Below are 27,757 nucleotides of genomic sequence, written 5' to 3' on the forward strand. Positions count from 1 at the left end.
GTATATGGTCATAAAAAAGAGTGGCCCTCTGTCTCCATAAATGGACATTTAATTCTGAGAAAAGCTATATTACTAAAGCAGTAACCAGAAAGAATATAATATTGCACATAAGAACCCATATACCTCACATAAATACCACCACATTATAATATATAAAAATAGAATATAAAATAACCTAATTACCTTGCTCTGATACACTTAAGCAAAGTGTGATACTAAATATACTTCCACAGCTTTGGGAATTCAACTAAGGACACTTCCAAGGTTCATAAATCTGAACAAAATCTGGTATCCCTGCAAAGTGATAATGGATGTGCCTGTATAAAGAACAACTTACAGCAGGGACATGCAACATATGGCCCATGGATTGAATTTTTTTGCGGTTTGGAGGGGGGGGGGGGGGGAGGAGCATGTAACAGTTTTCTTTAAAACTGGCTCATATCAAAACAAAATACAGTATACCTTCAAACTTCAAATGAGAGAGCTAAATGTGTATCCTTCAATGCAACTAATGGCATTCTGAGGGAAGAGTTCAAATGTAGGTTCAAAGACATTATAATACATAAAACATCTTTCTGAATATTTGTGTCACCCTTTGAATTAGATGTTATGGCAGTGCCTGAAAAATTCCAAGTGGAGCTCTTAGATTTGCAAACCAGACGGTAAAGAAGAGAAAAATTTCTGATCGTATTTCTTTTGAAAATCTACAAATTGTCTCCTAGAAATAATTCCCCTCAGCTCTACAGACATGCCATATGTGTAAGTGCATTATCTGGAATACCTATGTTTGTGAGGAACTGGTTCAAAAACTGAAGCATATTAAATCAAACTTTAGGAGCAGATTTACAGACAAACATTTGCAAAGTGAATTAATAGTTGATTCCTCTAATATCAGAGTGACCTGATGAAAGACAAGCATGAATGGTGAGTAGTTCAAAACTGTCCATACTACATAAAAATTGAATTATGCTCAAAAAATGTTTGCATGAATGTGAATTCACAAATTTGCAAATTCAACTACTGCAACCAAGTCCAGTGGCCATGTTGGTTGATATTATAATATGACACTCTTTTTCTGTACATGATTAACATTTATTTTGACTTATTTTCACTTCCTTTTACTGTTTTTGTAATCATATTCATGTATTTAAATGACAAGGACATTGGAAAAGTGTAAAATAAAACAAAACACACTAACTGTGAATTTCAACATTTCTTAATACTCAAGAATATATTGCTTGTCTGTAATGAGGTATGAGTGTAATTTTTACAATTAATTGAACCCATTAACATTAACTGCTAATTATATAGTTTTACATCAATGGGTACTAAAACTTGAATTTGGCCTGCAATGAGCTCCATACTTTTCAATGTGGCCTACACTATGAAAAGGTTGCTTACCCTTGACTTACCAGAATCAAATGTTTTATACTTTCAACCCATCACTCATACTTTCCAGCATCAACAAATCATTAAACAAAAGTGTGAACTTAAACTATCTCTCTACATTTCTTGCAATGTGAATTTTCTTTCAAATTCAAATTTGTTACATGGATTTTACCATATTAGTGACATTAGTTATATGCTAGTCATAACACATCTTTACCACTGTACGTGATAACATGTTTCATATGACAGAAAATGCATTTGAGAGTGCTACTTCAAGATCAGATATACCACAACACAGGATATACAAGTTACTTAAAAAGATTTACACATATATTTGTACTCTTTTATCTTCTGACTAAAGAGTTTATACAGCATACTTATGCAATTCTTGTATAACTGTAAGCAAATGGATGTATTCTGATGATGGAATAGCTTCATCAGTAGTAAAAGGACTAGTTACAGATGGGGTGAATGAGGTTTGTTTCATAGCAAGGATTTCTCTCTGTCACATCTGCACCAGCTCTTGGGCCCTATCAGTCTATCTACTGCGTACCAGGGTCTCTTTTTCATATGGAATAGTAGCTCAGGCATAAAGAATTCCACTGCTTGCCAACATTTATAAGCTTTCCATCAGTATGGTATGTTACAATATTTATTTAACATCTTCTGATCACTCTTGTAACAAAATATGCCATCCTTTCCTTTTATTAAAAGCAAACAGTCAGCCATCCCCCAAGTTTATCTTTCAGCACTACAGAGAGTATAAAACTTAAATCAGACTCAGTTTCAATGTTAGGTTTTGGAAACCCCAAGATCCATTTCCTGAAAGAAAAAGAATATAAGCATTACTGATCCAGATTTGTCTGCCTGTGACAGAATTTTGAAGATGAATTCCACATCAAAAATATCACAAAAAGAACGAAAGTGAGAATATATAAAACGATGATTCAAAGCGTGGCTCTATATGGAGCAGAAATTTGGCAACTTTCGGAACAACAATAAAATAAGTTGAGAATAATGGAAATGAATCTCCAGAAGAGAGAGAGTGAGGCACGAAAGAATTAGAGAAATCATGAGGGTGGATCGAGATATAATTGAGGAGATAGAGAAAAGACAACTGATTTGGTATGGACATGTGCAAAGGATGGAGGAGGAAAGGTTACCAAAAAAGACTATGAAATGGCAACCAAAAGAGAGAAGGAAGAGAGGAAGACCGAGACCAAGATGGAACGACAAAATTACAAGAACCATGATAGAATGGAAACTAACCTCCGGAAGGATGGTAAAATAGAGAAGAATGGAAGAAAATATTAGGCACCGGAAGACCGAAGTAACGGTCAAGAAACGGAAGAAGAAGAAGAATTCCACATGAAATACCCAGTGGTGCATAAGGAAACTGAATAATTTACTTCCTTTTTGGAACACATGGTTAAATGAAACATATTTTTATCATCTGTGAAATATTTATGGGCTTTTATTATGAAAGGTTTTTTGGAAAAAATATTTTTAGGCAGCCTCTGGTCATGTTACATATTCATTAATCTCATACAGTCGTGAAACTGGCATGTAAAAATACAGATGACTGGTGATACTAATTAACCCATTTCTTGATGACAATGCTTATGCAGCTGTACTCCAATACAGGCATTTAAAACATTTAGTGTCATAAGGACTATCATCCTCAGTGCCATGAAAGAAGCAAATGAATGCAGAGGATTAAAAAGGGCACATGTCAGTATTTTGTAAAATGGCATTCTATAAGTGTAGACTATGAATTTATGTGAAACTAATGCATACCCTAGAGTTCGTCAATATTTCATTGACTGGATGCATGGTAATGTCAGTATTTTTCCAAACTGGCATTTTTTATGAAATATAATTATTTTAGTGCAGACACAAGGACTTCAAACCCAGCTTCTTAGAGTCTAGCAGTTTATATATATATATATATATATATATATATACATATACAAAACTGTATGAGATTATATATAACTGACTTATGTTTTCATAACTACAGCTCTATTCTGGTGGTGGAGTCTTAAATTACTAATGTTAAGTACAAACTGCAAAATTTACTGTTCCCACACATACCTATGCAGGAGATTCTTTTATTTTAATGAGCTCTGGGTATATGTGTTTGGAATAGAAAACCTAAAAGTAATAAATCACATTTATATCTATGCCATGACATGAAAGCTAAGACAGAACCCAAATAAATATGTTCCTTATTATCATGCATTTGAAACTGGCAAGGTACTGCATACTTCTTCTGACAGCCATCCTGTCCAAAATAGAAATTATACTGTTGTCAATTCCTCAAAATGTTACTTGCTAATGAGAGATTCAACAAAATGACAGGGACATGGGAAAGTTTTACACAAAACAGATAGAGTGTATTGAAGAGAAAAGTCCTGCAAATTGACTGAGCAACTAAGGAGGAAGGGAAGTTTTCAGTAACCATATGCAACAATAACTTCAGAAGAGTATAAATGGTGGTGACCAAACTATTACAAAAAGAACACCATTTCAGTAAACAGCTATGGTAAAATTATTTCTAAGGCTTAATAAATTAATTCTCCATTTCCAGTACTGCATATATACAGGTAGCCCTCGATTTATGCCGGGGATGTCTTCCTGGATGAACCGGTGTAAATTGAAACTCTTTTATAACGTAAATCAATGGGAAGTCAATGACATGCGTTCCCAGCATCCAAACATTGACGAGTAATATAATGACATTACATTTAAAGCTCTGAAATAACATAAATAAAATAAAGGGAACTCAAAAAATATATTTTATACACTTACAATCGGCAATTCGTTGGTCCCGCGATTGACTGTGATTCTTTCATGTGATTGATTTGTAAAGTCATCTCTGCTGTTATGCGATAGTTGCATTCATGTAAGACGCCGACCTATAGAAAATCGCGTAGTAAAAATAACCCCGGTACCTCCGCAGAGATTAAATTAGTCCTTTGAAAGTTTAAAGCACCAGGAATGAAATTGCATAAGAGCAAACTCACATATGCAAAAGTTTGCATTTCACAAACAGCTTTTACCGATTCATCGATCTCATTGCAGCAAATTCGCGTTAACGAAACATACTATGTAAATGCAGAGATGACTGTATTTATAATTTTTATTCAAAATCAGCGATGTAAGAATTACGATTTAGTATAAGAAGCAGTATGAGAAACATTGTAAAACGTTATAAATAATAGTAAAATGTATTTTCTTCACTTTTTGACTTTCTGGTTTCAAAATCGGCGTTATTCTGAATCGGCGCAAATCGAGGGCTACCTGTACAGCTTTTCAAGTCATCATGAACAACATCAGATTTATTTCTGTCCCAAATAAGCCACCTGACCTACCAAGTGAGAATGACTTCCATAATGTCTTATGCAAAATAAATGTCAAAAAATATGACCATCAAACACACCATAAAGAATAATGATCATAATCATTATATTTTCTTTTTCAGCATGGGTGACAACCAGCAGAGAGGACCAGAACAAACAAAATATTGAGCTGTGATAAAAATTGTGTTCTAATACATATAATAAGAACTTGTTGTAATTCTGATAAATAAAATGTCCTTAAGTAATCTTGGGCTTTTCTTCCCAAACCATTTACACTCACAAAAAAGGACACATGTCAAAGACAAAAACTGTCACTCAGACTCTTAATAAATAAAGAAATCAAGGTAACAAAAAAAATGTATGTATGTATCAGTCTTGCTAACTGCAACCTCAGAAACAGCGTTACTTGATTTTACTAGTTTCTGAAACCTTATAAACAGTTTCTTTCCATTTTGCCTAAAATTTGTTTTTTTGTGACATGTACCCTTTCCACTCCCACAAATTCAATTGTGTCACAATTTCATTCATAATTTCTCTGCATAGCATATTTAATAAACACATTTCAGCAGTTGATTCTACTCACATCTTCTGATAACTGGCTGTAATTAAACCAATATACAGTAGATTCCGGTTAATTGGGCCATAAGTTAATCAGGGCAGCTGTTTATTTGACACAAATCTTAAATATCAAACCTTTTTAATTCGTTATGTGGAACTTCGCATAATTGGGGCAGCCGTTTAATTGGCCCAAAGTGTTCAAGTCCCGATGTGTCCCAATTAACAATAATCCACTAAATATGTGACTATTAATATAATCCAATAAAAAATGGCAACTGAATCCCTTCAGATGTGAATATAAACAACTCCTGAGATGATGTGTGTATTTATAATATGCACAATATCCAATAAAGTTTCATTGTAATGAAGGATTCACAGTCACAGATGTTCAGAGAATCATGTGACTAAGGCTGCTATATCACAGGCGTTTGGTAAAGTACAGTGCTATATATAACAATTTTACACATACTGATGATAAATACATTTAAATACATCTTCAGCTTCAAACTGCATGAGATGAGAGGGGAACTAAATCAATATCATATGACCGTGGATAAAGTAACAAATATATAATTCTTAATTCCACATTAAGAAATCCTTAAAATTTGTATGCAAATCTAAAATGAAATTTGGAAGTGTTGTGAATAAATGCAAACATTTTAATTTCCTACATTTCCTAAGAAAATCTGTAGCAGAATACCCAAAGTTGTAGACATGCCTCATTGCAGTTATCATTGGACTTTCTTGCTTGTGCCACCTGATATTAGTTTCCGGCGCTGTGCAAACATGTGCAGGTAGAGCTGTGGAAATACTGGAACACAGACAGAAAAAGGCATCTCTTACAACAATGTTCTGTAAGGAGACACAAAATACAGAATCTTGGTCCTGACAACTGAAGAGAAGTGAGCCTCTCAACCTGTACTTGGTACGATCCATGGAGATTAACTTCCAATAGTTCCCTTGCGTGTTAGTCATAACAGACCTCCACAAATAATGTTCTGCTTTTTAACTGGGAAGCGTCTGTAAGTTCACCAGGGCCACCTGAATATAAAAAAAGTTGACGTTTTGCAATAATGTTTAATTGTTCTTAAATATAAAATGGTTTGAAATTTATGGCTGGAATTTTCATAGAGATAGTGTTTACAGACATGATAATGCCATTTTCAGTGTTACTCTGTTGTGATGTTTCGTGTGTGTGAAGGAATCATAATGAAAACATGCCCCTTCTGGAACCATGAGGATCAGCCTGTCTTTGTGGGAATAGGACAAAAAAGACCCCAGAATGTCCATAGCTTATGCGTGCATTGAGATCACTACAACCCAATCTCAAGGTACACTTCAGACGAGTTAATCTCTGAAAAATTACTGACAATTAGAAAGTCAGAGGCAAATCCTTTACCAATGTCATCACTGATCGAGTCGTGGCTTTATGCCCCTACCCCCAGTCAGATCTCTGAATTAAAACGATGAAAATGGTACAGTATGAGATATCAGGGTGGAATAAGGACCAGGTTGAAACTTAAGGTTTTGACTGCAAAGAACATTCTGATTGATATTAATCAGTGAATGAAAGTTTTTCATGGGGACAAACATACAGACATCAACATTGGTCTACATTGGGCTGCACATGTCTGTGATGCAAACCTCAGACATGCCAACCTGAGTGACAAGCAGCGCAATGTAAAACCAGCCATAATCTCGATAAAATGATCAAGGGGAATTACTGCACTTCTCAAAAGGCAAACAAAACTACCTTTTCACATGACCAAGTGTAGGCGATAACTGCTGATCTTGAACACTGAAACTCATATGCACAATGGGTTCCCCAAATTCTCACGGAAGAAGTAGAATAGCAACGGATAGACAACAACTGAAAATTCTGTTGTGATATGAATGTGAAGGCAACATATTTTTGTGCATACTGTTACTGGGGACAAAAACTAGGTGCAACATTTCAAGCCTAAAAATTATAAAGTCACTGGAATAGTTCACCAGAAGCCAAGACGTTTGAGACCACACCTACTGCTGGCAAAGACATGAACATTGCTTTCTTGGATGTTAATGGCGTAGTATGTTCAGAATTAATATCTACTGACACCATCATGAACTCTTACCACTGCAACTGCCCTTCCGCTGACTGTTTTTCTTCTTACTCTGGTTGCCCCGGGATCAAACCCAGTAGTGTGCCCGGTTTGCTTGCGGTTACAGCTTGATATAAAGCGGAAGGATATAAGGAATAATAATTGGTGTAAGGTTTGTCGGCGAGCAAGATTGTCAGACTCTCAGGGATTATACGGGGACTGTGATAGTTTGAGCGGCCGTGCGCCAAGGACGTGAAATCTGTGGGGATGATCAACTGCAGACCACACCGAAGTCACCTTGGAAATATTCCACCTTTTAATTCCTTTCAATAAGTTATGCTGATTTTTGGGCAGCGCGATGATTCGGCTGTTGTATTTGTACTTGTAATTTGATGAATCGAGGAGAAACTGTCTACTTGCCTTGAAGAACCGAACTTTTAGAGAGCAAGCCCCAACGCAACCTCGCTTTTTATATTCCCGCAACGTAACTGTTTTTGAATTTTGAATTGAATATGACAATCCGATTCGTCCCCCAAAAAGTCACTTATGACGTCGGAAACGTGCCGAACAGCCACATTCAAATTCCATTGGTCCGAGTCGTAGTGGAGCAGCGGTCATCTGGCAATCGTCACTTCACACCTACTAGGGCGCCCCAAACCAACGGTCACTAAACCGTAATGTCGGGGGAAGAGACTTTCACACGCCAGGATGGCGCCACTCTCTTTCCCAATGTGATACATTGGACAAAGCCAAAACTTAATAAAATCACTCAAATTTTGATGAAGTGAGGTGTACCAAGTATCATCTAATCACACCTCCTTCATTCATATAAACCAGATTAATATGCCAAAGCCTGGTTTACCCCTCATCTCAAGTTTCAGTCCGTTCGGGAATTGAACCACGGACCTGGACTGGCACACCACTATGCCAGAATGCTGCAAAAATTGGAGGTACTTATTCAAGAAATTCATCCTGACATGTATCTAGTTTTCCTCCAACATGACAATGCAAGATGTCACACAAGCTCACATACAACTGCAGAGATTCAATGCCTTGATTTCAGTATCTTGGATCACCCACCATACATCCCAGACTTGGCTCCAACTAACTTCCATCTCTTCCAAAAACTGAAGGTAATCACTTCTTGTAAAACAAAGTCAAGACAGCAGTAAAGATAAGATTATACCAACAAGATGCAGTTTTATTATGACAGACTTATTAAACTACCTGAACATTGGCAGAAATGTGTGGACAGCAAAGGTGGTTGTATTGAAAACTGTGTAAAATTACAGAATAAAGCCCAAGAAAAGTAACCATTTCTGTTGCAATAAAATAACTATTTTCATTATAGGAATGATAAAAATTAGGAGGAATTCCTTTTCAGCATGCCTTTGAATAAATAAATTTCTCAGAAGTGTGATAGTTTTTGTAATATAGCACCAAAAACCTTTTAGACAAATAACTTGCATATTGTCCCACCATCCACTTTTACAGTTAAAAATACTAGAAAAAAACAGGGGAATTATGTGGTTTAATGATTGTATTTTGCAAAATGTTATTATTATCCTTTGTTCCAAGAATAAGTAATGAGCATCTACTTTTATCATCATGAATTTATACAACTTACATGGGATGTATAAGAACATTATGAAGAGCAGAAAGTAATGGTAGCTGAAAGTGAGATTCAGTTTGTTTGGCATCTCCAGACTCCACAGCTTCTTGCTGCCTACATATGCCTGAGCTGCATGCAAGCACAGAAGTTCACCCATCACTCCAATAGGGTACAGTGCAATGAAGAATGTGTACCTGAGCACAAGAACAAATCATGAGTTATAGTGCACAGAGTTAAGGGTATTGCTCCACAACACACAAACCCAATCTAAGACTTCCTCATTACTAATGACATTCACCATTTTCTTTATCTTGATAGGTATATCAGACCACCCTACAAAATTATTAACACTTCCTTAATGTATTCAAAATAGTACTGTGTATGTTTATATGTCAAACAGTATATTATATTGTTCTTATAACTAATGATACAATTTTTGTCCTTATGTTTTTGCATTTGATGTTTAATGTATAAATTTGGCTTTCATGGATAAGGCATTTTGAATGTTGAAGTTATCCACTGTTTCAGCAAACTCTGCAGCTGCTATCTTCAGGGTGAATGGGTTGTCCCATTGGATAGCACCCACTTCTCTGCTCACCCAATCACATCTCTCAGTTCCCCCTGCCAGATCTGTGTACGTAATTTCTCACCAACCCCACACACACACATCACCCAGGAGATCCATCACTTTAAAGGTATGACTAATGAAAGCCCAACAAGCTTACTGAATGAAGTAAGATAATGAATTAAAATGATAACTGACACATTTGGACATAAAAATATCAATACTCATCTCATAAAGTTGTGTCTCATTCCAGACAAAATCATCACCCATTATTCTAAGTAGAATGAATGCAATGCCAGATAAAACCATTCACAATTTGCAGCCTGCCAATGTGTTTTGTGAGGCACATATAAGAAGTATTTTAATTGAGTCCAATTCAGAAATCTTAAGGGGAAACAACATCCAATGTCAATATGGCAGTCTTGGTAAATAATCAATCATACAAGGTTATTAAAACATTAATGAAGTGCTTTATTGCACTAAAATGACATATAATACTTAACAGATATTTCATGAAGCTTGGTTGATAGAAGATACACATTGTGATGATGAAAATGATTACTATTTGGGCTCTATGTCAACTATGATTATTTTAAAAATCAATTTACAGTAGTGTACACACAGGCAAATCAGAAAAAAACAGTTGCTAAGACTCTATCTCTTCAAGTTTGCGACACAAACTCAGCTCTGTCCACAAGTATTAGTTTTTTAGCCATTCCAGTCCCCAAACTTGGTTCTCTTCACACAACACAGCCCCCGGCTCACAGCACCACACTGGACTGCTCGCTGGCTCCTCAGCCACTCTGGTCCACTAATTCGGTGCTCTTCACACACAACTTTCAGCTGTCAGCACTACACTGGGCCACTCAATGGCTCCTTGCTCTCACACTCTCACTAGCTCATTATCTCGTAAGTTTACTCATGTACTCTTTGTCTCACTGTCTCGGTAGTCTACTCGCTGTTCACCCATTGTTCACTGTTCCACCACTGTTTGCTTGCTTCACAACTGTTCACTTCTGATCCACGGTAGACCACCAGCCCTTCGGGAGGCAACTCTTTTATGTGTCGGCCCATTCTTCGAACATTCCAGGCCAAGAACCTTGTATGTTCTCTTTCCCAAACCTTCCTTTCGGTGAAGGAATATAACGTCCTGGAACATTCCGCAACAGCCACACCCACAGCCCACTTCCACTAGCCAGGGAGGGAGAGTAGAGGGGACCTTCCCCACCAGTGTGAGCCATCTGCCCATTCAGTGCCACGTCACAATATACTCACTCACTCACTCTCACACACACACACACTGCCCTGCTTGATTTTATTTATTTCGTTTCAAAGACATTAGCAATACTCTCACATGAATATGCTAGGACTATCCACTACAGGAACATTATAATGTCAATGGTGGTGGCAGTGGTAATGACTAAAAGTATAACAAAATGCTGATGATAATTCTCTTTCAGATTGTGAGGCCATCATCACAACTGTCTGAGACACTCACCGACACCACACCAGGAGGTAAGGCACTGCACCCAAGAGGTTTAGAGCATAGTACAGGTATCGTATCACCTCAGTGATTGACCATGCAAGCAGAGCAAGTGGAAGACCAGAACTGTCTGGCCCTGTTGGGGTTGGAAGTAACACTCCACATACCACCAAAACACGTGAAAACACCTGGAACACTGTGATCAACACATTGGATGGAACAATGTTCGTGGCAGCATGGACGATCTGAAACACAAACCAATTTGTTAGCAATTCAACTAACCACAGACAAACATTCTATGATGTAGCATGTTTACAGATAAATGAATTAAGTCCCATGTCACAGTCCAAACCCCTACACACTGCCCTTCTACACACTTCCACTCTCACATTACACCCATGAAAGTACAGGAACAGAACTTTCCTATGTAAATGCCACCCCTGCTACTAGCCACCCGCCAGTGTCTGTAACAACACAATTATACCATTAAGCATGTTGATCAAGTCTGATACACAACCATGTTATTTTGTTTCCATTGGTTGTGTTCATTTCTTTTACAATGTTTCTCCTCTCCTGTGAGTCACATTAAACATCTAATGAGTCACACACACTGATTGGTCAGACCTAGAGAACCTGAAGAAGATGAAGAAGGCCTTCAACCAAAAGTACTATAAGGGCCAGTTGTTGGCTTACATAAGGGTTTTTCACAGCAATCACCTCATGAGACTCAGGTAAACCAAGAAACACAGCAGTCAGGATAAACTTCTGACTGAGATTTGAATCTGGCATCTCCCATATTCAATGACAGTATTTCATCAGTGCAGCAGATCTGCTCAGCAAGTAGTCACAAAAACTACAACCATGACTTTACCACATCAATGAGAAAAGGAAAGGAGACAGGAAGCAGATCCACTAAGACACAACACTGCCTCTCTTAAAGATGATCTACAAAATAATTTTACTTTAAATACAGAGAAAAGAAACCAGAATGAGAATCTCTAAGAACTAAATTATACAATAAATATGTGGACCTAAGATAGAGGAAGTGCAGAACAGAAGAACTTCCATAGTAAGCAAGCAGCTTGAGAATTTGTACATAAATACACTAAGTAGGATAAAATGGGTAACACAGAGTACAAAGAGGAAATGAAAAATACAAAAATTTAAGTTGGAAATCTCAATGAGAGGGGGCATTTGGGAGACTGAGATATAGGATAATATTAGAACAGACCCTGGAGAAATAGGTGTGAGGTTGTGAAACAGGCCATGTGGCCCATGTCTTGATTCTGTAATGAACCTTCAGAATGTCTTGAACAATTATAAACTATCAGCTGTTCATGAAAAAGACCATGTCTGATAGTCAGTAAAAATTTACATACCTCTAAAGCAGCTGCATTCTGAAAAATCATAACAATCGGTTTCACGATCCCCCACAAAGGTACTTCTTTCGGACCTGCCACATAGTAAGTGATGAGTTGAAATAAGAGGTATGCCCATCTGAAATGTTACAGAAGCAAACTTAAAATGTGAAGGCAAATTCTGTTTTTTGGTTGAGTGAAAAACTCAAAATGAGCATAAAATAATATCCTGCAATAAGAAGAGGGACAGAAACCTTATCCACAACACAGCATCAGGGAATGAAAAGACTCACAGGTGATAATTCATTAATGGAATATATTAAAAAAAATTTACGTCAATCACAAATATAATAATGTTAAAAGATTAAAACATCATTTAATGTTCCCCATCGAGTACTCGATTACAATAGGAACTTACACGACTAGTTTCGGCTATAATTTAGCCATCAACGGGTGTTATGTAGTTTAAACTTGTCACTGAATTACTGATTTTTATTGTTTTTTGCGATTTTTAGTCTTCATTTTTCTGATGGTGTTCTTGTCCATTTATATTGTTTCTTCGTTTCTTGTATTAACACAGGTCACTATTAGGTTTGTATTACGTATTTTGTAGTGACGTCAATATTTTGTGTAGGACTGTGAAGTAAAGTTTCAATTTTATCAATGACAATTGAAAATAGAATATAGAAAACAAAATAAATAGTAAAAATAAATCATGTGAACTTACCCAAGAAGTAATATCGTAATCGTATATAAGAGAACGGAGATGAACTGGACTGTATTGGAGTGTAGCTGGTTACCGACTGCGGTGCTAGTGGGTGAAAGGTGGTTTGTTAGGGTTGAGGTCAAGGTACTGAAGTGCTTTAAAGATGGGGTTGTTAAGTTCAATACTATTATCATTAAGGCATAAGTTTTGTTTATAATTTTGATATATGTAATATTTTTCTATTGTGTCCCTGTGTCTTTTGTTTTTTATTATTTTCAATATGTCCATTGTTTCATTGATTGTGTTATAAGCATGTCCTGTATTAAGAATATGTTTTGAGTATGCAGAACTATTTTTATTGTGTTTTATGGCTGCTATGTGTTCTTTGTATCTTTGTGTGAAGGTGCGACCTGTTTGACCTATGTATATTAGAGGGCAATCTTTACATTTCAATTTATATATACCTGGTAATTGATACTGGTTGTTTATGTTTGTAATTGGTTTTTGTTTGAGGATGTTTTTTATTGTGTTTTTAGTTTTGTAGGCTGTTTTTATTTTATTTTCTTTAAATAATTTAGTTATGAATTTAGTTTCTTTACCTATGTATGTAAAAGTGGCCCATTTATTTTGTATGTTTTCATTTTCGTCGGGTTTTGTTGTATTATTAGGTTTTTTATTTAGTTTATAGCTATTATATCCGTTTTCTTTAAGAATTTGTTGAATGATGTTTAATTCTATTTGTTTGTTTTTTATAGATATTGGGTATATATTTTTTCTGTTTAGTAAGTAATTTATAGCCATTTGTTTGTGTTCGATGGGGTGGCAGGATGAGGCATGTATTATTGTGCTTGTATTTGTTGGTTTTCTGTAAATTTTGAATTCGAAATTGTTTGTTTTTCTTATTATTGTTAAATCTAAATAATTTATTGAGTTATTTTGTTCAAGTTCTAATGTAAATTGTATATTTTGGTTTATGTTATTAAATTCTTTAAGTACTTGTTGAATATCAGTCTTTTTTGTATTGTAAATTATCAATATGTCATCTACGTATCTACTATAATATTGAATATGGTTTTTATTTAAAATGTTTATTATATTATTATGTTCTATGTATTGAAGGAAAATTTCAGATAATATGCCTGATGTAGGAGCGCCCATGGGTAGTCCTGTATTCTGTTGCCAATATTTGTTATTAAACTGAAAGTAATTCTGATTTATAATGGTGTTTGTTATTAATTTGATTTCATTTATTGTTTGTATATTAGTATTTTGTTTACTTAAAATATTTTGTATAATATCTATTAAAATATTTGTAGGGATGTTTGTATACATGTTTGTGATATCAAATGAACATATATGTAAGTTGATGGCTAAATTATAGCCGAAACTAGTCGTGTAAGTTCCTATTATTGTAATCGAGTACTCGATGGGGAACATTAAATGATGTTTTAATCTTGTAACATTATTATACTTGTGATTGACGGAAATTTTTTTTAATATATTTTTAATACTTATGAATCACAATATGACGCATTTACAATATCTCATTAATGGAAATAAAATACTGATATGATATTCAGTTTGAATAAGACAGTTACACTCATTCAGTTTGAATAAGACAGTTACACTCAACAAAAAATATTCCACACAAACATATGTTTATTAATTCAATTACAAAAGTATTGTAATTATATAACATGCATAAAATTTCTACTCTGTCCATAAATTACCAGCCATTTTAAATTTTTTTTATAAAATGTTACTTCCTAACCGATGTTACATTACATTTTGCACACTCTATTATTTGCTATTTGCACCGGGTATTGGTTGGGAAGCCTGAGGGGAAGAGACCGCTGGGGAGACCTAGCCGTAGATGGGAGGATAATCTCAGGCGGGATCTATGGGAGATAGGAGTTGAAGAAAACTGGACTTTGTTGGCCCAGGACTTTGGTTAATTCGGTGATGAACCTTCGGGTTTGGTAAGCCATCTAGTTAGTTAGTTAGTTATTATTTGCTATTTAATATGATGGGAAACAGTGTTCCTGAAGATACAGTATTAACATCGATCCACATGGAAGCTAAAGCTGTTTCTCTGCATGCAGAAAAAGGTGCAAAACCTGGCCCTTACCTAAAGAATTTATCATCTACACCAAAGACACTATTGCAGTTACTTAGAGACATTAAACACAAAACAGAAGTATAATTCAATATTAAATGCATTTATAATTCTACTTTTGAGTGGTACACCAGACAGGAACTGTTTACTATAACCTGAAATGTCACAGAATTTAACTTTTATGTATAACGCAAAATTTGTGCTACTGTAACACACCTTACCCCCAACACCTTTCCCTTTTTCACTTCTGAAAATGTCTTTGTTGTATTTATATTCCACTGAATTTCCACTTTAGATACAGAAGTGAAACTGAGTACACTACACACGTATAAAACCCAGTTATCATGAAACCATATTTCTGTAAAATGAAGGATATTACAGCTTGTAAGATTTTATAATCATTAGAAGCAAGAAAATTCTGAAATGTGGAATTGTAGCTAAATCAACACAATAAATAAAGTCTATGCTTTTTGTTATTTCATGCAAACTTTCAGAACTTTAGACAGAGCACAGAAATTCTGAGCTTATCCTGGAATATAACCAAGACAAGAACACTCGTGGCCAATTCTATACAAATAAAACAAAACATGAACTTATTCCTCTTTAATTCATATCTGAACAAATGCAAAAGCAGTAACAAGATTAACAGCCATTTAAAAATCTGCCTTTAAAATGACACAACCATGTTCTTAACATCCAGAAAAGTGTAAGCAACTTGGACTGTCTCCTATGCTACAGTAAATGAAGCAAAAAATTTTGTTATTGCAAGCTGCAATATTTTTACAAACTACTGAACTGTTGGTCAGTTTATCAACATTTGGTCTTTTTAAATGTTCACCTTTGGGCATAATTAGTAAATTACAAGAATGAGTTATCGTAACCATCTAACTCAGGGGTTCTCAGTCTGTTTTGCTGGCGTACCACTAATTCTAATTTAACACATGAAATGTACCACTAACCAAATGCGTTCAGGGAAAACTTATTTATGTTAATATTATCTTTTGATTTTCTTACTTAGTTCGCGTACCACTCAACAGTGGCTCACATACCATAGGTTTCAATGATAAGATGATATACACATAATAAACTGGGAAGTATATGCAAGTAGTTGTGGTTTATTTAAGACGGTGATCAAAAACTAAAAATGGGAAACTGTTATCAATGATGTCTAATTTACAACAGATAATTTCACTAATATTATTTTAACTAAATTTATATTTTAATTAATTTTTTCATTAAGACTTAGAGAATTTTATTTTAAGTTCATTTCCAGATAATGTTGAAGAAGTTGTTCTTTGCTCTTGGGCAGATGTCTTGAACTTCATATGTAAATGAATTAATTGAAGTTATATGGGATTCTTTGAAATCAAAGTATAGAAGTTGCTGCACAAAAGTTCCACAAAATGTGTTTTTGTTACTGTCACTGCTTTGATGGTTTCAACAAGAAAACGTTTCTTTTGGTCAGTCTTCAGATCATTTGTGATGGAAAATACTCTCTCCATAGCTGCACTAGTATTAGGAATGGCTAAAGAGAGTTCCAAAAGAGTTGTTTTTTTCCTTAACTCAAAATTTCAGACCATCCTTCAAAAGTTGTGATTATGTATTCCATTCAGCCATCCTGTTTTACATATATTTGTAATATGAATAAATTATAATATAAAACATGCATACAAACAAAACTGTTTACACTTTGAAGGACACTAATGCCAAATGCATTTCGACCTCAAGAGATCATCATCAGTGGCAAAAAACAAGTTAATTCATATAATACAAATCAAAAAGATTATGGTTTTTAATCAAGCATAAAAGGTATCTACTTTACAAAACAATACTTATAAAACACCTCATTGGACAATGATTGCACAGGAGTTCATGTATTAAATTGAGCACTTAGCTTTTATGTCTACTGGTGCTCAATTTAATACATCAACTCCAGTGCAATCAACGTCCAGTGAGGTGTTACATAAGTATTGTTTTGTAAAGTACATACCTTTTATGCTCTGTTAAAAACCATAATCTTTTGAATTGTATTATATGAAGTAACTTGTTTTTTGCCACTGATGATAACCTCTTGAGGTAGAAATGCGTTTGGGATTAGTGTCCTTGAAAGTGTAAACAGTTTTGTTTATATGTGTGTTTTATATTCCAATACACTACATGGTATGCAAGGTTTTAAGATGAATAAATTAATCAAAAAGTTCATCTTCATCTAAAATCTTTGTTATACGTTTTACTTTTATACTATGTGGTATTTTCTCCCAAGTAGGAGGATTCTTAAGTGGTGCCCAATGAAACATTAAATGAGAGAACATTTATACTCCATTTTTCTAAAGAAAGCAGAAAAGTGTTGTAAAATGAGTTGGCTACTTCAGTGAATTGTTCATTACTGTAAACATCTTCAACATCTGATAATAGTGATATAAGTTTTGTGGTATGGAAATTTTCTCTCTCCTGCTTTTCATTTTGTTTGACAAAATGTCTAGTTCTGTGGCTACTTCGCTGCCTGAAATACTGTCATTACTTATTTTGTTCACGGAAATGGAGCAAACTTTCATCTGACTTTCCAAGAAATAAATCCAAACAAGGGATACTGGATCATTAAACATTTTTCTCAGCATCGATGGGCAGTTTTCTTGAGAAAGAAAATATGAATTCAATCATGGACAGATGTAAATAACTCTGGTTATTCCAGGTTGAAGAGACAGCCATCTAGTTGTAACACTTCAAAGAATCTGTTTATATTAAACATCAACGAAGGCAATTCCTCCACACATACCATATATATGAGAAAATACTGGAATATTTTATTCACTATGGCTTCAACATCAATTGGTATAATGTCAGCACTTCTCTGAAGTGCATTATGCAAAATATGGGCAGCACATCCTATACCCTGAATGTTCATTTTTAAATTGCTGGTCTTTAACTTGGCAAAAACACTGCTTGTTCCTCTCCTTGCAGCTCCTCCAAAATTTGATACAGTTGTCCCCACAAAAGGCAATAATTATGTCTGATAACTTGTATTTATGCAGTACATTCATTAGGCATCTCGCTAACACATCAGCCATTTTACCTTCTAAGTTATAGAATTCAATCACTCCAGTTTGAACTCTCTTCTCTGGAGTAAAGTATCGAACTAGAGGAGGCATTTCCTTCAGATTTTTGTGATTTGATGTATCAACCATAACAGTTAGATACTTAACACTTTCTAATTCTTTTAAAATCTGTTGCTTGGCTAAAGGGGCCAAGACATTTACTACAATGGATTCACATTTTATCTGACCACATGAAAACTTTTCCTGGTGCAATATTCTTAACAGTGAGGATATACAATCCATAGATCAAAAGGAGTGGTTGTGTTTTACTGCATGGAATGCAAACAGCCCTTCTTCCGCTCCAATATGTTTACACTCATCAGTTATAGTTTATTTGGTAAAATAAGACATTGCTTTTTTACTGCAACTCTTAGTTTCTACAGCTATTGCATGTTTTATTTTTTGATAACCAACTAACTAACTAGATGGCTTACAGAGCCCGAAGGTTCATCACCAAACTCACAAATGCCCTCAACCGGACCCTGTCCTCGGCCAACACAATCCAGTGTCCTTCAACACCTATCTCCCATAGATCCTGCCTGAGATTTTCCTCCCATCTGTGTCTAGGTCTCCCCAGTGGTCTCTTCCCCCCAGGCTTCCCAACCAATACCCGGTGCACACCTCTTGCCCCATCCATGAGTACCACATGCCCTGCCCATCTCACTATCCTTGACTTAATCACCCTGACAATACTGAGGGACGAGAACAAATTTTTAAGCTCGCCATTATGCAGTTTTCTCCATACCCCATCCTCCTCAACATCCTACTCTCAAACACCTGCAATCTATGTTCCTCCCTCAGAGTGAGAGACCATGTTTCACACCCATACAAAACAAAAGGCAAGATTATTGTTTTGTATACTTTAATTTTCAGGTTCTTAGAAATCAGACGGGAAGACAAAGTATGTTGAACTGAGAAGTAGCAAACATTTCCAGAATTTAATCTCCTCCCAACTTCCTCATGAGTATCATTTTGATTTGTTATTGTTGTGCCCAAATATTTGAACTTTGTCACATTTTCAAAGGATTCATTACCCACCCTAAGATAATCCTGATCGACTGTCTGCTGATGAGATACTAATGTGTACTTAGTTTTTTCTGAATTTACTTCTAGCCCCACCTGTCTACTAGCCTCTAGTAAAACTTCTGTTCCTCTTTACTGTATTTATATCGCCACACAATAAATTAACATCATCAGCATATGCCAATAGCTGATGTCTCCATTCAATTGCAAACCCTCTTGACTATACTGGACTTTCCTGGTGGTGTATTATAGCAGAAATTTAAAGAGCCCTTGGAGACAGCATCTCCTTGTTTCAGACCGTTCTTGATTGAAAATGACTCACATAAACATTTACCTATACTAATTTTGCTGCAGGTTTCATTCAAGCACATTTTTATTAGACTCACTAGCTTCTTTGGTATACCAAATTCAATAAGAATATCTTCACAGAGTCATAGGCATTTTTGAAATCTATAAATAATTGATGTACGGTCCCACTGTACTCCCACTTTTCTCTAGTAACTGATGAATGCAAAAGATTTGATCATACCATACCCAGTCTTGTCCCCCTTTTCTTTTCTTGGTATGTCACAGTATATCGGAACGACCTCTATGTTCTATTAAAAACTGTGATTTGCAAATGGAACAAGGCACTTTTCTCACTTGTTGGTCTTCCTTTAAAAATGGGTACTGAGCTTTTAAACTCTCAGTAAAAACACACCTTCTTTTTACACAGTACATTTATACTTAAAAGTTCTTGTTCTCTGACACCACAACCAAACCACTCAAAAGCACATCACACATGAAAACAAAAATATTATTTCAACTACAAGTGTAGCTTTACTCTCCAAGAATCAAAGGTCAGCAACCTGATTAGTGAAGAGTATTACCAATAAATATGGAATTCAAATCATTATTTGAGCAAAGATACCACGTACCATCATAATATATGGTGTAAAACACATGTTTAGATTATATTTAACTTTATTTATGCAGTTTTTGTATTAACACTTTAATTTTAATGCTTCTGCTGAGATTATCTCATTGTTTAAACTTAGACAGAGGTCACACTACACGCCAATTGACGATCAGGCGATAATGCTACCTTCACTACTGTTAAAAATAGTTTTTAAATGCATCTCTCATGTCACAAGCCCGTTGTGTTGATCGTGATTATGTATACATTTTGTGTCGACGATATGATAGTTGGATCATAAATACCTTCTTTCTCAATAATAATATTATGTAACAAGCAAATGCACTTTACAATTAAATCAGCTTTATCTGGTTTTGCTTCACTACATTTATTGAGCAACCTCCATACGAAAAATCTTACCTCAATGCCACTGTTAACCGTTCCGATGATGAAATACAATCTCGGAAATTACTCTTTTTCATTGCTTCCTCAGTAGCATTTAATATGTACTGGTATGTATTCAATGACATGCTGTAATAGTCATGAAATTTGGTTTGTTGCAAGCACAATTTTTCAAAAAGTGTGTGAAATTCACTTTCACTTCTGTCATTCACCTAACATCGTCGTGCATTCCTTCCATCTACTAAAAACTTCAGCAACTGTTCTCAGACAAATACATTTCTTCCTCAAGCTCCATTTTCATACAAATGGATCGCGCCACAGGTGTTCACGTGTTGGAGCTTGCACGATCGCCCGAACTCGCTCGACCGTTCGTTCGCAGTGTGGCTGCAGCCTTATTTGTTACTCAACTCCAATACCTTTAAATTGAATAATTTAATTATGTCTGGTTGCAGGTGTTCTGTCACAGCTGACACACAAAATGCTCTGTTATTACTCAGATTTAATTTCACAAATCAAAGTAAGGCCGACAATATGCAATGGTATAATAAAGTAGAAAGGTGAGTTTCATTCCAAGCATCTAAGCTAAAACTGCTGCTTGTATGCCAGTCATAAACAAAACAGCGCTGATGAAGAACGGGAGTATTTGGCACCCCATTTTATCTTTGTCGGGACAACAGCCCACCTCCCTCAAGAACATGACAATCCCATTAAAAACGGGATATCTGGTCACCCTGATTTAAGGTACTATGCCCACCTACAGAGACCAAAGAAAACAAAAACCTCAGTCAAGGAATCATCAGCATTATTATAAAGGTTGAGTCAAAAGTATGTTTACAAACTTTGTATGCATGTTCCTGGATCAAAAATAAGAAAAAATGTTCTTATGAACACATGGTAGCAAATGCTTCTTTTTCAAACTAATAGCTAAAAATAAGTTTCAATGTATGCCTTTATTGCCAAGTATAAGGACTGGGATGTTTCTTTATAACAGATGCTCAAAGGTTGCTCCTCCATTCTCTGCACGTGCCCAAGCACGACATACACAAGACTGACGGATTTGTTCGTACACACCAGGGTTTCCTCGAATCATCTGGCATGCATTCTGCACATGTTCCCACAGGTCGTCTTCATGGTTTATGCGTGTTGCATGAACGACGGACTTCAAGTGACCCCACAGATAAAAGTCCAATGGAGTCAGATCTGGTCACCTCGGTGGCCATGCTATGGGCTACCACATCAAATCCGTCGCTGAAGTTACTTCTCACTGAGATGATCTCTGACGCGATGGGAAAAGTGTGCTGGGTCTCCGTCATGCATAAACCACATCTGTCTTCTTGTATTCAGTGGTACATCTTCAAGGAGACGTGGCAAGTGTCCTCTTAAGAATCGCCAATATGAAGGTCCTCTTAGACGCGATGGAAGCATGTTTGGACCAAGAAGCATGTCGCCAGCAATTCCTGCACAAACGTTAATTGAAAATCTTTGCTGGAAGCTGGATTCACTTCGACATAAGGTTATTTATTGAAACTTATTTTTGGCTCTTATTTCGAAAATGAAACATTTTCTACCACAAGTTCATAGGAATATATTTTCTTATTTTTGATCCTGGAACAGGCACACAGAGTTTGTAAACATACTTTTGACTCACCCTGTATGTATTTATAGTAACTGAGAATTACTGTTTAAAGTAAATTCTTCCACTGTGTAGGAATGGGATAAGCAATACTCTTTTGGTGCTACCTTAAATACTTTTAAGTCATGATTTAAACTTTTTATGGTAGGAGGAAGATTACTGAATAATTCAATGCCAGTGCAGCAAATTCCTTTTTGAAATTTGCTGAGTTTAGCATTTGGCACATTAAGGTTATGTCTGCATTTTGTATTTATATTGTGTACATCTGAATTTGTTTAAAATTTTCCATGCTGTCCACAGCAAATGACATTAATGAAAATAACAATTTGCTAGCTAGCAGGAGAATATTAAACTTCTTAAATAATTCCCTACAACAGCCTCTCCCTTTTAAGCTTGCCATTATTCTAACGATTTTCTTTTTTTCTGTTTGTTGAATTTCCCCATAATATTATTCTATATGACATAACGGAATGAAAATTAAGCAAAGTAGAACTAATTTTGAAGTTTCTATTTTTGTGATTTCCTTACAGCAAAACATCCTGAACACAGTTTAGGGCTATTATACTGAACATGTTTTCAAACTTAAGTTACTGCCAGTTTGAATGACAATAAATTTATCTGTTTCTGTTTCTTCAATTGTTTTATTATTGTACCCTATGTTCATATCAACACAAGTTTTCCTGTTAGGACATACAGCAAAATACCAAGTTTTGAACCTTGAGGAATTCCATATTTTATAACACCAAATGTCTTTTCAAAGTGTAAACAGTTTTATTTGTATGCATGATTTTATATATCAATACAATGCACGGTATGCAAGGTTTTGAGATTATAACACCCCAGTTTGAGTAGGTAGTATGGTATAAATCTGATTATTTTATTTCTACTGGCTGTTTCCTGTCACAAAGGTATTATTTAAACCACTGTCCAGCTATACTCAAATTCAAGTTTTGTCAGTAATAATTCACAATACACACAATAAAATGTTTTAGTTGTATCAAAAGATATTCTGCCAACATGCAATTTGTTATTAAAAGGATGAAAGATTTTGTTTGTATAAGGCTTTATCTGTTGAGATTTTTTTTCTAAATCCAAATAGTTCATCCAGAAGGATGTTGATCAAGTTTAAGAAATAACTTACTCTTTTATACATGCCTTTCTCACATGTTTCAGAGAGTAATTAAACTGGTCTGTAACTGGATACACAAGATTTTCACTTTTTTAATTCAGAGGTCTCACTTTTGAATATTTAAAGTCATTCTGGGAAACTTATTGCCACAGATTGATTGTACAGGTAACTTAAGGGAGCACTAATATAGTCTGCACAGCTTTGGAGCCACGCAAATGTTTCGATTTGAGAGAATTTATTACATTTTTAATTTTAATTGCTGCTGGGTATAAGATTTGTATTTGGGAAGGCCTTAGGTATAGCTTCACCAAGATATTTTGTTGCACCTTCTGTCACGTTTCTGGTGTCATTGTTTATAGCTTCTACAACTGTTAAGAAGTAAGTATTAAAAGAGTGTGCTGTGAGTTTAAGAACCTTTATTGCATTGTAATTTATCTTTACTGATGGGGTTGCTTCTTCTGTAGAATATCTGTTTCTTCTTTCACAATTTTCCAAACTTTTTTTACTTTATCAGACTCCAATATCTGTTTGTTATACTGCATATGTTTGGCCACTTTAATGACCTGAGTTAAAAAATTTCAATATTAAATGTAGTGAATTTTCATTGTTATGTTGCTACTATATTGGATATTTAGGTAAAGGTTTTTTTTTATGTTTACAAGATGTTTCGATGCCTTTGGTTATCCATTCATTATTATTAAACACCCTTCTCTCTGTTTTGGTGGGAAAACTTGTTTCATAAGATCTTAAGATGTTTAAGATTGTGTTAAATTTTGAATCTACATCATATTTGCTTAATACTGATTCCCAAGTTTCATTACTTAGATGTGTTGCAAATTATTTAATAGTGTCAACATTTGAAAGTCTAGTTTGTTTCTTATAATAATAACCACTGGAAGCTGGTTTCATATTTTTTATAACTAAAGTTGAGCATTATGATCAGATAGCCCATGTACCACTGGTTCAAAAGAAATATGTGAGCTTTCCTGGAACTGTCTACAAAAATATGAGATAGGAGTTGGAGGAGACTGGATTTTGTTGACCCAGGACAGGGTCCGGTGGAGGGCTTTGGTTAATTCGGTGATTAACCTTCGGGTTAGGTAAGCCATCTAGTTAGTTAGTTAGTCTATAAAAACATTATCAATGGCAGTACTAGAGTAATTTTTAATTCTTGTGAGGAAATTAACTACTGACATGAGATTAAATTATGTTAGTAGAAAGTTCAGACATTGTTTGTGGTAACTTTCAGTAAGATAATCAATATTTGTCACCACAGACAACAAAATCTGTTTTAGGTTTGAAGAGATAATTTATGATACTTTGTAAGTTATAGTTTAAAATCACCTGTGGGTGCTCTGTATATAGCTAGAACATATATGTTGTAGAAAGTATATTCTACTTGTACAGCTAAACACTCTATGTCCTGTTTATTGTAATGATGTATTATATCTGCCTCATTGAATTTTAAGTCCTTTCTGACAAAGATACTCACTCCTTTTGCCAGTTTTGTCTGCAGTAACTAACTCCTAGAGTATATTTGTTTAGATTAACCTGTAAGATCTCTGGTGCTTTTGTATGATATTCAGTTGCACAAAGAATATAGGGGGAATGTGCATTATGAACAGGTACTGCTAATTCATCAGTTTTGTTTGACAGACCTATAACATTTAAATGATACATTACAGAATTGTTATTTTGATTGTATTCTAAATTTAAGATTGGCTTATTTAAAGTGATATGGATATCATTTAAGTATTTAGTTACAGATTTGGGGTTTAACCTAAAACAGGCCATTTTCTTATACCAGTGATTACAGGAATCTTGCCAGAATCTGGTTTGCATCCAATGGTGTTAACAATGGGCTGCACTAGCTTCTACTCACCCCTTGAATTAGGGTGCAATCCATGTCTGGTGTGGTCACATCTATCTAAAGTTGACACATCAATTAATCCAATATGGAATCTGTCTGCATTCCCTAGCACATACTCAAGTCTCAAATTTGCCCTCCTCATCCATTTGTTCATACGAGACCTGTCATGATGCTAAAGAACACCAACAAAACTGACATTTGGCAATGCTGCCCAAATCTTTATCAATTCTGTAATTAAAGTCCCTATGAAGGATATTTCCTGGCCCTCCCACAATGATTACATGATCATCCTCAGTAAAGTCTTTACTTATAGCTTTAAGTTCCCCGACAATACTGTTAGATGTAGCATTGGGTTTCAAAACATTTGTAATCATATCTTAATCCCCTATGATTATGTGAAGAGGTTCACATAATCCTCTGCTATGACTACTACCTCGCTGGGCATTACTATATTCTTTCTTGTTTATTATAGTTTTTGGATCTTCCTTCTTCAACTAGACAACTCCTGAAAGTTCTGACACAGTTAATGCCTCAAATCTGTTACTCAATTTCATATTAAATTTCAGATCCTTAATGGAGCAAGAACTTGTATCTTCACCATGATTTGGCTCTAACAACAAGTGGGCGAGCAGTTACATTTATAACCAGAGCTGTTTTCAGCTTTCATACAAGCAATCTGATTAAATGCCAATGCCAATTCCCTCTGCAGATCAAAATAATTCCCTCTTGTTCCCCAACTATTCAACCTTGTTTACATGTCAAACAGAAACATGGCTTTGTTAAATCTACCTCACTAATAATGGTGTTGGAACATTCCCCATGGAACCACCAATTACATTTATCACATAATAAACTTCTGTTAACTTTCCTTCAGCAGAAGCCACATTTGCCTGATAACTCATTGGATTTATTCTTACCTGTCATATCTTAAAAATTACTTTATTCACATTCGTAACAATAACAAAACAAGTGCGACAAATGCATGATATTATAGTACCTGTGGTAGGAATTACGGGCTGTCATATTCATTTTCACAAAATTTTACACAAACTAGTCCCATACTAACTAGCGACCTTGTAGTATTATAGTTCAATATAAAATAACACTTACCCAAACAATTGTGCTAGGTTATAAAAAATCAAATACCCTCTGATTACACCGCTGAGCTCTCGACTTGGTTTGCATTTTGATTCTGATGTCATTACAACTTCTATTGATTTAATAGCACCTGAAAAATACCTCACATCAATTACACAAACAAATTAGCAGTTTCACACAATTCAACTGCAGTGTAATGGTCAAAGATGACGATGATCACAGATTATAGGTCTACATAGAAAACTGTTCATCCAAAGATTACTAAAGTTCTGAAATGGTCACTGCAAACCAATGGTTATAGTCGTAATGGGATGACGCTGTGTAACAATATGAAGTATGACAGCCTGAAAATATTGATTTGTGTAACAGAGGTGAGTTTAACATTATATTATTTCTTTATGTTATAAGATATTGTTCTTTATATTTCGCAGTGTTACAACGTTTGTGTTTAAATAGATCTGTAAAAATAATTTTCTCTGGTATCTTTAAAGGGGGCCCCGAAAGAGATTAGTGCCTCGGGCCCCGAGAAGTGTAAGTATGGTCCTGCCTAAACAATCTAGTTAGTTAGTCAAAGCAGTCAAAAAATGAGAAATTACAAACACATCTACAAAGCCTTGTGAGAGTTACAACTAAAACATGAACCGAAGATAAAATGTACTGCAAGAATATTCCCAACGCTCCTGCAGTAGTAGAATGCGGTAGCAACGTGTCAAAAACATTATGCTTAACGTTTAATGAAAATTAGCTCACAATCATGTTTCACTATGTGAAGTTTTAGATTTTTGGATACTCTTCAGCAGCAGTGCTGATCTGTTGCTAGTTTAATGGAAGGAAAGTTATAGTTCAATTGTCAGGAAACTTATCAACTTGAGAATAATAAATTTCTTTGCATGGAAAAACAGAAAGAGAGAAGAACGAATTTACCTGGTAATTCGCCAGAAAGGGATACTTCAAAAGTAGTTCAAATGCACACTGCAGAGTAATTAAGAACCCGTATCAATTAACAATGTAAATGATGGCTACCAGCTTAAGAGACTGACAAATTGTGGAGGGGGGGGGGGAAAGGTGGGATGATAACCTGTTTTCAGACTTGCATACTGACAGAAGCCACAAATCACCCAAGTCTGAAACCTTGAAGAAGAAAACTGTTTTCTACTGGAATTCCTTCTAAATATTTGGTCTTCACCATCATTTTATACGGCACACGGTAGTTATTTACAAAGAACAGAGCTTAGTTTCCAAAGGATATATTATGCACACCTGCTCATTTACTAATCAATGAAACAAACACCACCATTTACGTGTTTACTGGCAGTTACATTTGCAACATAACAGTTAATTAGTTTCGTTGTAAGGGCAAATGCACGTTGTGCCAAACGATG

At 35.2% G+C, this 27,757-nt stretch overlaps 1 protein-coding gene across 4 annotated transcripts; it reads right to left on the bottom strand.

Annotated features, from left to right (window-relative positions):
• Positions 1-27: 27 nt before the first annotated feature.
• On the bottom strand, positions 28-26,612 carry Hacd1 (3-hydroxyacyl-CoA dehydratase 1). 4 transcript variants are annotated; one of them, XR_015534496.1, is made up of 7 exons: positions 26,388-26,612; positions 20,664-21,061; positions 12,430-12,547; positions 11,066-11,295; positions 9,018-9,196; positions 5,981-6,120; positions 28-2,211 (listed from the first exon to the last, which is right to left on the bottom strand). XR_015534496.1 is itself a non-coding variant. In XM_087346431.1 (7 exons), exons 2-6 carry the CDS (start codon positions 20,771-20,773, stop codon positions 6,041-6,043), a joined length of 717 nt encoding a protein of 238 aa, XP_087202557.1. In that variant the 5' UTR covers positions 20,774-21,061; positions 26,388-26,612; the 3' UTR covers positions 28-2,211; positions 6,028-6,040. The 4 variants fall into 4 exon arrangements, 3 of the variants coding, with proteins under 3 accessions (XP_087202557.1, XP_087202556.1, XP_021924749.1); XM_087346431.1 differs by having other exon boundaries at positions 6,028-6,120; XM_087346430.1 differs by having other exon boundaries at positions 6,010-6,120; positions 26,388-26,611.
• Between the last annotated feature and the right edge of the window lie 1,145 nt (positions 26,613-27,757).

Source organism: Zootermopsis nevadensis, unplaced genomic scaffold, assembly GCF_977971745.1.
Source record: "Zootermopsis nevadensis isolate Lab colony 2312 unplaced genomic scaffold, Znev_1.0 Znev_ptg000010l, whole genome shotgun sequence".
Taxonomy (NCBI): domain Eukaryota; kingdom Metazoa; phylum Arthropoda; class Insecta; order Blattodea; family Termopsidae; genus Zootermopsis; species Zootermopsis nevadensis.

Coding starts and splice junctions, on each gene's coding strand:
- Hacd1 (XM_087346431.1), bottom strand. CDS start 20,773: ATGTCATTGAATACATACCAGTACATATTAAATGCTACTGAGGAAGCA. Junction 11,296..12,429: donor AGAATGCAGCTGCTTTAGAG/GTATGTAAATTT, acceptor TTTGTGTTTCAG/ATCGTCCATGCTGCCACGAA. Junction 9,197..11,065: donor TACCTCCTGGTGTGGTGTCG/GTGAGTGTCTCA, acceptor TCTTGTGCTCAG/GTACACATTCTTCATTGCAC.